This window comes from Neoarius graeffei, chromosome 28 (assembly GCF_027579695.1).
Source record: "Neoarius graeffei isolate fNeoGra1 chromosome 28, fNeoGra1.pri, whole genome shotgun sequence".
NCBI classification, from domain to species: Eukaryota; Metazoa; Chordata; class Actinopteri; order Siluriformes; family Ariidae; genus Neoarius; species Neoarius graeffei.
Window position 1 is genome coordinate 8859226 of NC_083596.1, and position 13645 is coordinate 8872870.

Genomic DNA, 13645 nt, shown 5'->3' on the forward strand with positions numbered 1-13645 from the left:
TCATGAATCTGAGGAGAACACTGGGCAACCCCCTTCTCTGATAAAGCAAAGCGGAAACCAATAACATTAAAACAATAGTGTTATCGGCTACCGCTCTTCCTGCCTGCCATTAACCCCTTAGTGCCCCGATGCCTGAGGCTTGCCAACGTCAGGAAATTACACATCATATCATTGTTTCCTAAAACATCATTCATTGACTAAACAGAACATTAATTCATAACAAAGTGTATTTCACTGATGGCAGCAATAAAGTGTCATCTGGAATGTGCAGAACTTTACGTAAAAAATTCCACTGTCTCTTTGGAATGTGACTTTATCAGATTTCAGATGAGGTCAAGAAAACGGGGTCATGTTAAAGTACTCAACCTGAAATGTATCAAATGTATGATCCAATTTAGAGTTTTATTGATGCAGTAGGGTGTAAAATAATTTAATTCAGTACATTGCAAAACAGTTTTATTTCAATTACCACAAGATCCAAGTTCCTCATTTACCAACATGCGAACTAATCCCAGACACATTTCCACAGGAAGTGGTGAAGAGCTGCCCTTTGAAAGATCATTTACTAAATATTAATCAAAATATTCCGGTATAAGTATCCATATACTTGATTCAGATTCATACTCGACTTTTGTCTACTCACTAAAGATAAATCTGTCACAGATAAATCTGAGAAAGACAGAATGTTTTGTGTCTGGGTTTTGTTTTTTGTTTAATTTTAACCACCAGGTCCGGTTCTAATCTCTACAGCACGTGTGCCATGCCTTTGGAATGTTGAGTAGGAGAGAAATCCTGCACAGGAAGTGAGTCAGTGATGAAGTCGCAGAGCAGTAATGGCGGCCGAGGGAGGCAGGAAGTGGTGGTCAGTTTTTGGTGCCCTGCAAAGCATCCATGAGGATCTTATTGTATTCAGACAGCTGCTTGGTGACGTTCTTCTTCACGGGCTGGTAATCGCTCTCCATGCCTTTAGAGGCGATGACTGGTGGTTGGGGAGTTAAAGAACGATTGTGCGCTGCTAAATCAAACCACCTGTTTAAAATCTGATCCTTTAACCTCTGTGGGTAAAACACCAAAAAAAAAAAAAACACCCCATCATATCCAAGTAAAGTTCAAAAAGAATACACATTTTCAAAAGAATGAAAACACACCAAGAAATACAAATGTAATAGAGAGTCTTGGAAATAAGAACGAATTAATTATAACAAAGGACTGTGATATACACTTTCGTTTGTAGTCCAAAAATAAAACAAGACCAGATTAGGTACAGGATTGTTGATAGGCCTGACAAGTGAGTCCTGATTTTTATGAGAAAGCTGATGCAGAGCAGATTCATGGCTTTATGTAAACAGATTGTAGTGGTTATGGAACTGCTTTGTGACTAACATGTTGAGGCTAATTAAATAATATTGGCTGGCTTTTTTTCATGGTATATCAGATATATTTCATTCAGCTACTGTAGCGTAATACTGAACGAGTCGAAGACGAGTAGCTGAATGGAATATATCTGATATACCACGAAAAAACGCCAGCCAATATTATTATTATTATTATTATTATTATACATACACATTCCTTTCACGTCTTTCTCTTTCAAAATTCTTTCAAAATCTTCCGTATTTAACAAAGCAAACCTGGCGGCCATGTTTGTATACAAATTGTCCCAGTCGCTCACTCGCTAGCGCGGAAGTTTTACATCTCCGACGTGTGACGTCATGTTGCCTTGACAACCATGCAATATCGTAAACCATATTCAACGCTCATTCTCCTTTGGGTGGAGTGATGTAATACACGGAGGATAAGCGATATGCTAACCATATTGCATGCTATCAAACCAAATGAATGAAACTGGCAAGAAGGGAATAGAACACGTTTTTATTCCATTGAAAAAGTGTCCTGTATGTATAATCTCATCTCATTATCTGTAGTCGCTTTATCCTGTTCTACAGGGTCGCAGGCAAGCTGGAGCCTATCCCAGCTGACTACGGGCAAGAGGTGGGGTACACCCTGGACAAGTCGCCAGGTCATCACAGGGCTGACACATAGACAACCATTCACACCTACGGTCAATTTAGAGTCACCAGTTAACCTAACCTGCATGTCTTTGGACTGTGGGGGAAACCGGAGCACCCGGAGGAAACCCACGCAGACACGGGGAGAACATGCAAACTCCACACAGAAAGGCCCTCGCCGGCCACGGGGCTCGAACCCAGGACCTTCTTGCTGTGAGGCAACAGCGCTAACCACTACACCACCGTGCCGCCCCCTGTATGTATAATAATACTGATTATTCTATCCACATTCACTGGATATGAGCAATCGTGCCATGCATAGAGAAAACAAAATGGCGGCATGTGTTGCTGAACCAACCAAGGACGAAATAAAAACTCGACTTGAAAACAAAACCCAGAAATACAAAAAAAAAGGAACAAAATATGGAATGAAAATATTTGATGGTAAGAACGTATCTTTTTAAAATTTTTCTAGAATTATTATTATCATCATCGCATTTTTCACAAATTGCTGCTGTCATTTCGCCAGTTTGTTTACATTGTAAGCGGAAATGATTTTGTCGGACGTTTTGCATAAAGTTTTTTTTAATCAAATTTGCAAAAAATAAAAATGCTCTGTTTCTCAAAACCCAGCGAATGTGGATAGAATAAAACAGTTATTCCACTCAATCTCATTGTACATGGATTATAGACAACTTGGTGCTACGCGCCTCGTCGGCTATCAGCTCATGTACGACTCGATTTCGTGGAATAATTGTTAATTATTTTTTTCGCAGTCCGGTTTCCATCAAATCCTGCGCTCTGATTGGCTGGTGAGCGGGTCCGTATCCTACGATACAGTCCCCGGTTACGGACCCCGGTTACGGACCTCTGGTGACTCGCTCGTTCACAACAACAACAAACATCGTAGCAATTTTTGTCAACATTTATTTTCGCATTTCTCAGGAGAATAGCATTAATTTTACAGCATGGATAGCGATAACGACAGTCTTCAAAGCGAAAGCGAGTTTTACTACCCTGAGGAAGAAGAAATAAAAGAAAACATTTCAGGAGAAAGCTAAAAACCTGTAACTTGCTAACGCCGAGCAAAAACATGGCTGAATCCTGAATGACTCAATTTTGTATCAATAGGGGACTACATAGGCGGCAAAATGTAGTTTTTTTCCTGCCATGGAAGTGCACTTGTATACCGAGGAGGAAACAATTTGCATTACAGCTGTGAATGAGGATTCAAAATAGCGGCTCGGCTCGGTTTTCCCTTTCGGGTGCTCTCGTTTTCTGTTAGAATTTGGTAAAGAAAAAAATAAATATATTATTTACCAGCTTAAGGTCGGTTCGTATGGTGAAATACCGTGACCTCGGCCTTGAATACTGTACTTTCAAGACCTCAGTCATGGTATTTCACGATATGGACCTCCCAGCTGGTAAATAACATATATATATATATATATATATATATATATATATATATATATATATATATATATATTTCATGTTCAGAGTGTGTGTATCTTTCTGTAAATGGACCCCTGAGATTAATATAAAAAGTAAAAGATGCCAGAACACAGAGGGTCACACTGCTTATATTATATTATCTGGCCAAAAGACTGTAGATATCTGACCATGACATCTGTATGTAGTTCTTCTCTTAAGTGAGAAATCCACACAGTCCAAAAACTAGTGTAAAGCCTTCCCAGAAAAGTGGATGTTATTATAACGGCAAAGGGACTAAATCCGGAACGGGATGTTCAGAAAGCACATATGGATGTCATGGTCAAGTGTCCACAAACTTTTTGCCATGTAGTGCACTAGCTATGTAAAATTGCAGCTGGGCGTGAATGTGTGTGTGAGTGTGTGTGCAATGTTCCGGTGTCTTATTCAGGATATATTCCTGCCTCGTGCCTGATCCACTGCAACCTTGACCAGGATAAAGCTCTTGAAGATAAATGAACGATGTCAGGATTGTGCTTAGCACGGATGCTGAATGAGCAGCGTAAAAGGATACACTCTTTCATAACAAAGTTGTTCTGTTCAAGATGTTGCCACTTCCTTTCCAGGTTTGTCAGCTGCAAGATAAACGATAGAAATTCATTTCAGAAATCTTCCATACAGCATATTTTATTTGAAACATCGTCACTGACGTTAATAGCAAATCATAAATCTCATCATTTCTGTTATTTCTATTTCATTTTTTATAAGGTCATCCATCACATATTTTTTACATTAAACAACAAATTGCTTGATGTGGTGATCAGGTGATCAGAAAACAGCACAGAAGCAGAACTCGGATTTTCCGATGAGCTCCCTGGAGCAGACGCAACGCCATAATGCTTCCTAAAAGGTTCTTTTAGGGAAGAAAAAAAAAAGTTTCATAAAGATTAAGGTGACTTTAAGTGGGCGTGTGAAATGTGCCAATTAATCCCAGCACAGTATGTGCATGTATGTTTGGAGTATCTAAGGACATGATCGTCAGCCGCTTTCTCAGCAGAACAACAGTGTAAATTTGCTGGCTGGACAGAACCATTTCCTCCATAGATCACAGAGGCACAGAGGTGTGTTGCCAAGACTGTTGTGAAGACTGTGAGCCTGGACCTTTAGCCTATATAAGAGCACAGGCTTCAGGAAATGATACCCCACCCAGAAATGATGCAGTGGTGGGACACAATAAAGTTAGTTGCTGGGTGTTGACACACACACACACACACACACAAATAAAAGTACAGTAAAGGAATAGGTTTGCCGATATGGTAAAGTTATGGAGGAAAAGAAATACCTATACCTGTTCAAACTATAATGATGCTACTTGTACAAGTGTGTGTGTGTGTTTGACCTGTGCGTGAGTCTCGTTCTCCTGTAATTGTGCTGCAAGAGCCTCGTATTCCTGATTCATCTGGTGATTGATCTTCTTAAAGGCATCTCTCCTCTCTATTAGAGACACTCGTTCTTCCTGCAACATCTTAAAATACATGACCAACATGAGTCTCTAGAAAAATGCAACCCCAATTCCAAAAAAGTTGGGACGCTATGTCAACTGTAAATAAAAACAGAATGTCATAATTTGTGAATCATGGAAACCCTACATTTCATTGAAAATAGTACAAAGACAACATATCAGATGTTGAAGCTAAGAAATGTTATTGTTTTTTGAAAAATATATGCTCATTTTGAATTTGATGTCAGCAAAACGTTTCAAAAAAGTCGGGACAGGGGCATGTTTACCACCGTGTTGCATCAGCTCTACTTTTAACAACATTCTGTAAACGTTTGGGAACTGAGGAGACCGATTGCTGTGGTTTTGAAAGAGAAATTTTATCCCATTCTTGCCTGATATATGACTTCAGTTGCTCAACAGTTCAGGGTCTCCTCTGTCATATTTTGCACTTCATAATGTTTTAAATGGGAGACAGGTCTGGACTGCAGGCAGGTCAGTTTAGCATCTGGACTCTCTTACTACAGAGCCATGCAGTTTTAATACGCGCAGAAAGCGGTTTGGCATTGTCTTGCTGAAAGAAGGAAGACCTTCCCTGAAAAAGATTTTGTCTGGATGGCAGCATGTTGCTCTGAAATGTGCATATATCATTCAGCATTAATGATGCTTTCCCAGATGTACAAGCTACCCATGTCATGTGCACTAATGCACCCTCATACCATCACAGATGCTGCTTTTGAACTGTGCACTGATAACAAGCCGGATGGTCCCTCTCCTCTTTAGCCTGGAGGACGTGGTGTCCATAATTTCTAAAAAGAATTTCTACTTTTGATTTGTCAGACCTCGGGACAGTTTTTCACTTCGCCTCAGTCCATCATAAAAGAGCTCGGGCCCAGAGAAGGTGGTGGTGTTTCTGGATATTGTTTATATCTGGTTTTAACTTGCATTTGTGGATGCAGTAATGAACTGTTTTCACAGACGATGGTTTTCTGAAGTGTTCCTGAGCCCATACAGTGATTTCCACTCCAGACACGTGTCTGCTTTTAATGCAGTGTCTTCTGAGGGCCTGAAGATCACAGGCATCCAGTGTCAGTTTTCAGCCTTGTCTCTTGCATACAGAGATTTCTCCAGATTCTCTGAATCTTTTAATGATATTATGGACCATAGATGATGTGATCCACAAATTCTTAGCAATTTTACAGTGAGGAACGTTATTCTTAAACTGTTGCACTGTTTGCCCACGCAGTCTTTCACAGAGCAGTGAACCCATCCCCAACTTTACTTCTGAGAGACTCCGCCTCTCTGGGGTGCTCTTTTTATACCCAATCATCTTACTGACCTGTTGCCAATTAACCAAATTATTATTATTGTTATTATTTTTTAGCATTACACAACTTTTTCAGTCTTTTGTTGCCCCGTCCCAACTTTTCTGAAACATGTTGCCGACATCAAATTCAAAATGAGCATATCTTTTTCAAAAAACAATACAATTTCTCAGTTTCAACATTTGATATGTTGTCTTTGTACTATTTTCAATGAAATATAGGGTTTCCACGATTTGCAAATCTTCACATTCTGCTTTTATTTATGTTTTACACAGCGTCCCAACTTTTTCGGAATTGGGGTTGTACTTCATTCTCAAATCTGATTGATCAGAAGGTGTATAACAGCCGCTCTGACTTGCTGCGACTTGTTTTTTGGGTTGTGTCTGCTTATTTGAAGTACACAACTACCAGAAATGTTAATCTATCCCTTCTGATTTGGCGAATGAGCACTTAATCTAATTTCGCCGGCTCTGTGGCCGTGTCCTTAAAATGTCCTGTTACTTGAGAAACCTGTGCTCTGGAACCTACTTTCAGAACAGAAACATGCTGGTAATTAAATCTGACTGTGAAACCACAGATTTCCCAAGTCAGTCAATTGTAAATGTGACTTGTCAAAATGTGTCTATATCAAAATAAGTATTCATTTATCGTTTGCCTTAGCTGTTCTCAGAATAGAGCCAGGTTATCTGACACTGCGTAGGTCCGTGTATGAATGACCCTTGAGCTACTGTGAACTTTCCACAAAGGAAGAATCATGAGCTCCTAATGGGAGACGTTTAAAAAAAAAAAAGTGCATCCTGTTTTAGGTAAAATGCCCTTAGTGGGTTAAGTGCACCGGGTCCTATAGAAAAGCTTGAGCATCTGATATCCATGTTTACGCAACAGAGAGCTTGCATTACTATCAGAGGAAATGTGTCACTGAACACTGTCTGCTAACAAGAGGAAAAAGCATAATGAAATATATATTCTTCCTGAGAGGACACAATTTATGAGGAAGGAGATGAGATGCTTATCTCAGGTCATTACTGCTGAACTGTTTTTTTGACGTATAATACTTTTAATCTTAAAGATGGCCAATCAGCAAGTAAAAAAAAAAACAACAACCCCAAAACTGTTGTCCCATATAGATACAAGTCAGCTACCTTCATCTTCTGCTCTCCGGAGGCTTTCAGGGCATCCAGATCCCTGTACGTCTTCAGTCCTTCAGTCATCTCCTGGATCTTTTCTTTCAGAGATTTCATCTCTGCCTGCACTTTCCCTTCCAGTCGCTCTACATTCAGCAGGTCCTGCTGCAGACGCTCACACTCTGCACACACATAAACAATGAGTTTATTGGTACACCTATGCTGGTCATATTTTATCAAGAACAATAATCTAATCCGGGCGGCACGGTGGTGCAGTGGTTAGCACTGTCGCCTCACAGCAAGAAGGTCCTGGGTCCGGGGCCGGCGAGGGCCTTTCTGTGTGGAGTTTGCATGTTCTCCCCGTGTCCGCGTGGGTTTCCTCCGGGTGCTCCGGTTTCCCCCACAGTCCAAAGACATGCAGGTTAGGTTAACTGGTGACTCTAAATTGACCGTAGGTGTGAATGTGAGTGTGAATGGTTGTCTGTGTCTATGTGTCAGCCCTGTGATGACCTGGCGACTTGTCCAGGGTGTACCCCGCCTTTCGCCCGTAGTCAGCTGGGATGGGCTCCAGCTTGCCTGCGACCCTGTAGAACAGGATAAAGCGGCTTGAGATAATGAGATGAGATGAGATGAATAATCTAATCCAGTGATGGCTCATTAACAATTATTCCACGAAATGGAGTCGTACATGAGCTGATAGCCGACGAGGCGCGTAGCACTGAATTGTCTATGAGCCATGTACAATGAGATTGAGTGGAATAACTGTTTTATTCTATCCACATTCACTGGGTTTTGAGAAACAGAGCATTTTTATTTTTTGCAAATTCGATAAATAAAAACTTTATACAAAACGTCCGACAAAATCGTTTCCGCTTAGAATGTAAACAAACCGGCGAAATGACAGGTGCAATTTGTGAAAAATGCAATAATAATAATAATTCATGAAAAATAAACAAGATATGTTCTTACCATCAAATACTTTCATTCCATCTTTTGTTGCTTTTTTTTGTATTTTTTGGGGTTTTGTTTTCGAGTAGAGTTTTTATTTCGTCCTCGGTTGGTTCAGTAACACGCTCCGCCATTTTCTTTTTCTTCTTTAGGGTTGTTTGGCAGCTGGCAAGCCAGAGTAAAGTTGCATTACTGCCACCGACTGGGCTGGAGTGTGGAACAGGAGATATTGGAGGGGTATATTCTTTTATCTATTTCTGTTTCTTTTAAATAATTGATAAAGTGATATATCTGACTTGATGCACTCTGCCATTTTGTTTTTCTTTACTCACGGTATATGAGCTGATATCCTATTAGTAGAGTAGCCAATCAGAGCACACGATTGCTCATATCCAGTGAATGTGGATAGAATAATGTGTATTATTATACATACAGGACACTTTTTCGATGGAATAAAAACGTGTTCTATTCCCTTCTAGTGGGTTTCATTCATTTGGTTTGATAGCATGCAATATTGTTAGCATATCGCTTATCCTACATGTATGACGTCACTGTACTCAATGGAGAATGAGCATTGAATATGGTTTACAATATTGCTTGGTCATCAAGACAACATGACGTCACACGTCTGAGACGTATAACTTCCGCGCTACCGAGCGACTGGGACAATTTGTAAACAAACATGGCCGCCAGGTTTGCTTTGTTAAATACGGACGATTTTGAGAGAATTTTGAAAGAGAAAGACGCGTTGAACACCCAAAAGGAGTGTATATTAATAATAATAATAATAATATTGGGTGGCTTTTTTTTCGTGGTATATCAGATATATTCCATTCAGCTACTCGTCTTTGACTTGTTCAGTATCATGCTAGCTGAATGGAATATATCTGATATACCACGAAAAAAAAAGCCAGCCAATATTATTTAAATACATCATTTATAATGTTTTATGTCAGGAATGAAACACTTAGGGGTGTGCTATTGTTATAGGAAAATAATCAACAAAGAGATCCAAGCCGACATGAAGTGTTATTGTTCACTGGTACTTACAGCGTTACTGTTAGCAACCTGAAGTTGATTATTTTCCCATAGCTGCATGTTCTGTAGTGCTTTATTCCTTTTATAGCACAGAAAGATGTCAATGATTTTTTTTTATTTAAAAAAGCCTGTTTTTACTTCCTTAAAATTCGCTTTTCATTTTTTTAAAAACAGGGCGGCACGGTGGTGTGGTGGTTAGCGCTGTCGCCTCACAGCAAGAAGGTCCGGGTTTGAGCCCCGTGGCCGGCAAGGGCCTTTCTGTGCGGAGTTTGCATGTTCTCCCCGTGTCCGTGTGGGTTTCCTCCGGGTGCTCCGGTTTCCCCCACAGTCCAAAGACATGCAGGTTAGGTTAACTGGTGACTCTAAGGTGGGGTTTACATTAGACCGTATCAGTGGATCATCAGATTAACGTTTTTAAAAACGATTAGTGTGCACACAGCAACGCCAATACACGATTCGCGTGCACACAGCAACGCCAATACACGGATACGCTAATCACATGACTAATTAGACGGCACGTAAGTTGAAATGTGTAAATGTGTAACGTGTAATTTCTCCTCAGCGGCTCGGCTCCGCAGGCATCCTGCGCTCCAAATCACTCCGCCCTGAACAGCGAGTGCCCTCTGGAGGGTGCGCACTCCGGCCCTGCGCAGCTCACAGAGCGTGCGAGTGAAGCGCACGAGCAGTGATTCGGGACTGAGCCGCTGTGTGTGTGATCCCAGCGCATATCGGGCATGCGCAAGTCACTCACCACTTGCAAGTGGAAGGATGGCAAGCCTAAAGACAATCATAACTACACAATGGGCAGTATTTGCAGTATTTTCATACGTTTATACTCTTTAATGAAAGGTGATACAAGGCGGAAGTCCGCGCCATTTTTCAGCAGTCGCGTCACATCACCAACGCCAGCGAATCAGGAAGGTGGATGTCACAGTGACATTGTCCAATGACGACGTCAGCTAGACCTCAGCACAGCGTATCCGCGTATCCTCAATGTTTACACAGCACCGGACCAGACACAAACTGGATTGAATACGTGGGCCCTGGCGGATTCCCGTTTCCCGGCGTTTCAATGTGAACGGACAGTGCATCAATGTGAACGAGACAGATACGGTCTAATGTAAACTTGACCGTAGGTGTGAGTGTGAATGGTTGTCTGTGTCTATGTGTCAGCCCTGTGATGACCTGGCAACTTGTCCAGGGTGTACCCCGCCTTTCGCCCGTAGTCAGCTGGGATAGGCTCCAGCTTGCCTGCGACCCTGTAGAACAGGATAAAGCGGCTAGAGATAATGAGATGAGATGAGATTTCTTTAAAAACAATTCCATTGTTACTCAGAGTGAGGAGTACTTTGCGAGTTGTTAGGTATGCAAATTTTTCATTTTATAGTTTTCTATTGTTTTTTTTTTAATTCTGCTGTCATCATACATCATTAATGAAAAAAAGAAAAAGGCAAAGATATGATATTCCACTGCAGCTGAAACACAGATGTCACCTTTCACCTCAGCCTCTATTTGAACTACGAATCTCAGAATATTTCTGTTGGATTTTCACAAGTTTCTTTTTTCCACAGAGGATTTGTGCTGAATATGCACTTCAAAAGCACTAATGTGTTTCTGATGTAAGGCAAATTTACATACGGCACATGGGAGTGTGCGTGTGTGTGTTATAATGCAAGGACCGTTAAAAGATACAATGCTTTTAGAAGCAGTTAATGTGTTAAAGCTTTGTTACACAACATGGAATCCAAGTGAAATCACTATCTGTCGGCTTTTTCCCACTGGAAATGCTCTCTCGTGGCTGGTTCTTGGGTTTGCACAGCACTGGTAGGTTTGGGGAGACAGGAAGGGGAAAAGGGCCAGTTCCTCCTGATAGGCAACAGGCCCAGTGCTGTGTTTAGAGAGAGTGGTGCATGTGTGTACCATGTAGTGTGTAATCAAAATGCCCTGTCAGCATTTCTGAGCATTCTCTGCTGCTTCCTCCTCTTGGGGATTGTCTTTTACCTACCACCCAAGCCAAATCATCTCTCTCAAACACACACACACACACCCCAAGGCAAAGGCCACTTTACACAGACCCTTTTCTGATGAATATCTTAGACAGGGTTTCAGAAAATATTTACACAGCAGCAACGCAGCATTCCAGTTGTTTAATAAAGTTAATCGTGTGTTTGCTCTGTGCATTTACCTCTGCACACCCAACAGCTGTATTTTTTCCTGCGATACAGAATCAGTCAAATTCCCAAGGCCTCCTATAGACACACACACTATAGGAGGTGTGACATTTAGACATTTCTTTAAAACACAATAGTTTTAAAGAAATGTCTAAATATCAAATTGATCCAATTTTCCATTAATTTTATTCATTCATTTGGCAAATATGCTTATCTCAAGACATATCCAGTGCCACAAACTGTTCCTTTACTTTTGCATCGGATTGTATTTTTCTACTTTTTTTTTTTTGCCCCAAACAGCACCCTGTTCTTAACTTGCCAGTGTGGTTGAGGAAGCAGTCTGACTTACTGTAATCGACATATAAAAATGAACACGGACGGGTCATCAACTGGAAAAATGCTGCAGCAGAACATCTCATCTCATCTCATCTCTAGCCGCTTTATCCTGTTCTACAGGGTCGCAGGCAAGCTGGAGCCTATCCCAGCTGACTACGGGCGAAAGGCGGGGTACACCCTGGACAAGTCGCCAGGTCATCACAGGGCTGACACATAGACACAGACAACCATTCACACCTACGGTCAATTTAGAGTCACCAGTTAACCTAACCTGCATGTCTTTGGACTGTGGGGGAAAACGGAGCACCCGGAGGAAACCCACACGGACACGGGGAGAACATGCAAACTCCGCACAGAAAGGCCCTCACCGGCCCCGGGGCTCGAACCCAGGACCTTCTTGCTGTGAGGCGACAGCGCTAACCACTACACCACCGTGCCGCCGCTGCAGCAGAACAGATCAGAGTATAAAAAATTTGCTGTCTTGCAGACACTTTAGTTTTCTAAAGCGGCTTTAGTTTCTGCACAGCTTTTATAGCAGATCAAAATGCATTTATGTAAATTATTTAAAGCGATTAACCAAGAAAATGTGAAATTACAGGGTTATGAAATGTCATCGTTATACATTTAATACAATATGTTCGAGATGAAAAAAAAATTAAGTGGACTTTAGCTTAAAAAAAACCACATATTAAAGTTGTAACATCAGTCTGCTGGACCATTTCCCCGGGCGCGGCCATACCGGATTATTCAGATACATTGGATGGATTAATTGGGAGACGAAAACAAGGGTGGCACTGCATGACATAGGATTCCACACGTCTTCTTCATTCCATCCTGGATCCGCCATTGTGTGCAGCCAAAGCTCTTATCACCGTCCATTTTTTTCAAGCATTATTTTGTCTGTGTATTACATTTTAAGTCGTATAATTCTAGTGATTTGTGAAGGAGTAGTGTCTTCATCTATATCTTCTCAAAGATGGGTAAATGCACCGGGACTGTCATGGCATCACGGCTATCCTTTGAAGGAACCGAGACGTTCGGCCGAGTGGCTTCATCAAGTAAAGCGAGAAAACTTTACTCCTGGAAAAAGCAGCAAATTGTGCAGTGAGCATTTTACAGATTGTGGATTTGTGGAGGACTTGGATGAAAAAAAATCACTGGGAAGAAACGTTTAGTTGCAGTTATTGCTGAACAAGGGGGTCACACCAGATACTGAAAGCAAAAGGTTCACTTACTTTTGCCACTCACAGATATGTAATATTGGATCATTTTCCTCAATAAATAAATGGCCAAGTATAATATTTTTGTTTCATTTGTTTAACTGGGTTCTCTTTATCTACTTTTAGGACTTGTGTGAAAAGCTGATGATGTATTAGGTCATATTTATGCAGAAATACAGAAAATTCTAAAGGGCTCACGAACTTTCAAGCACCACTGTACATATTTATGGTTTTATGTTTCATTTAAGTTACGTTCTCTGTTCTGAATAGCGAACTGACAGTGTGACTTGTTTAAAGAAAACTCAATAACGGGACCACAGAACAGAGTTCGCTCCAAGGTCAGGAGATCGCAAATCCGAAACCGGACGAAGCAAAATTGGCCGGGCTGTCAGAGCGGGAGAGATGGCATATTCTCTCTCCTGTCAATCACAGTGACACTAGCCAATCCTGTGAGCTCCTGTATGAGGAAGAGGGCAGATAGCGCTTTCCTCCAAGTGTGTTATGATGCTTTTTGAAACAGCTGGCTAGCTTTACGTGTCTCGGAA

At 41.2% G+C, this 13645-nt stretch overlaps 1 protein-coding gene across 1 annotated transcript in view; it reads right to left on the minus strand.

Annotated features, from left to right (window-relative positions):
- Positions 1-262: 262 nt before the first annotated feature.
- ift74 (intraflagellar transport 74) overlaps positions 263-13645 on the minus strand; it is a 55259-nt gene continuing 41876 nt past the window's right edge. Inside the window, exons 17-20 of the mRNA XM_060912996.1 lie at positions 7406-7569; positions 4840-4965; positions 4015-4075; positions 263-979 (exon numbers count right to left, since the gene is read on the minus strand). Coding sequence (XP_060768979.1) covers positions 864-979; positions 4015-4075; positions 4840-4965; positions 7406-7569 — 467 coding nt within the window. The 3' untranslated portion in view covers positions 263-863. The remainder of the gene's footprint in view (positions 980-4014; positions 4076-4839; positions 4966-7405; positions 7570-13645) is intronic.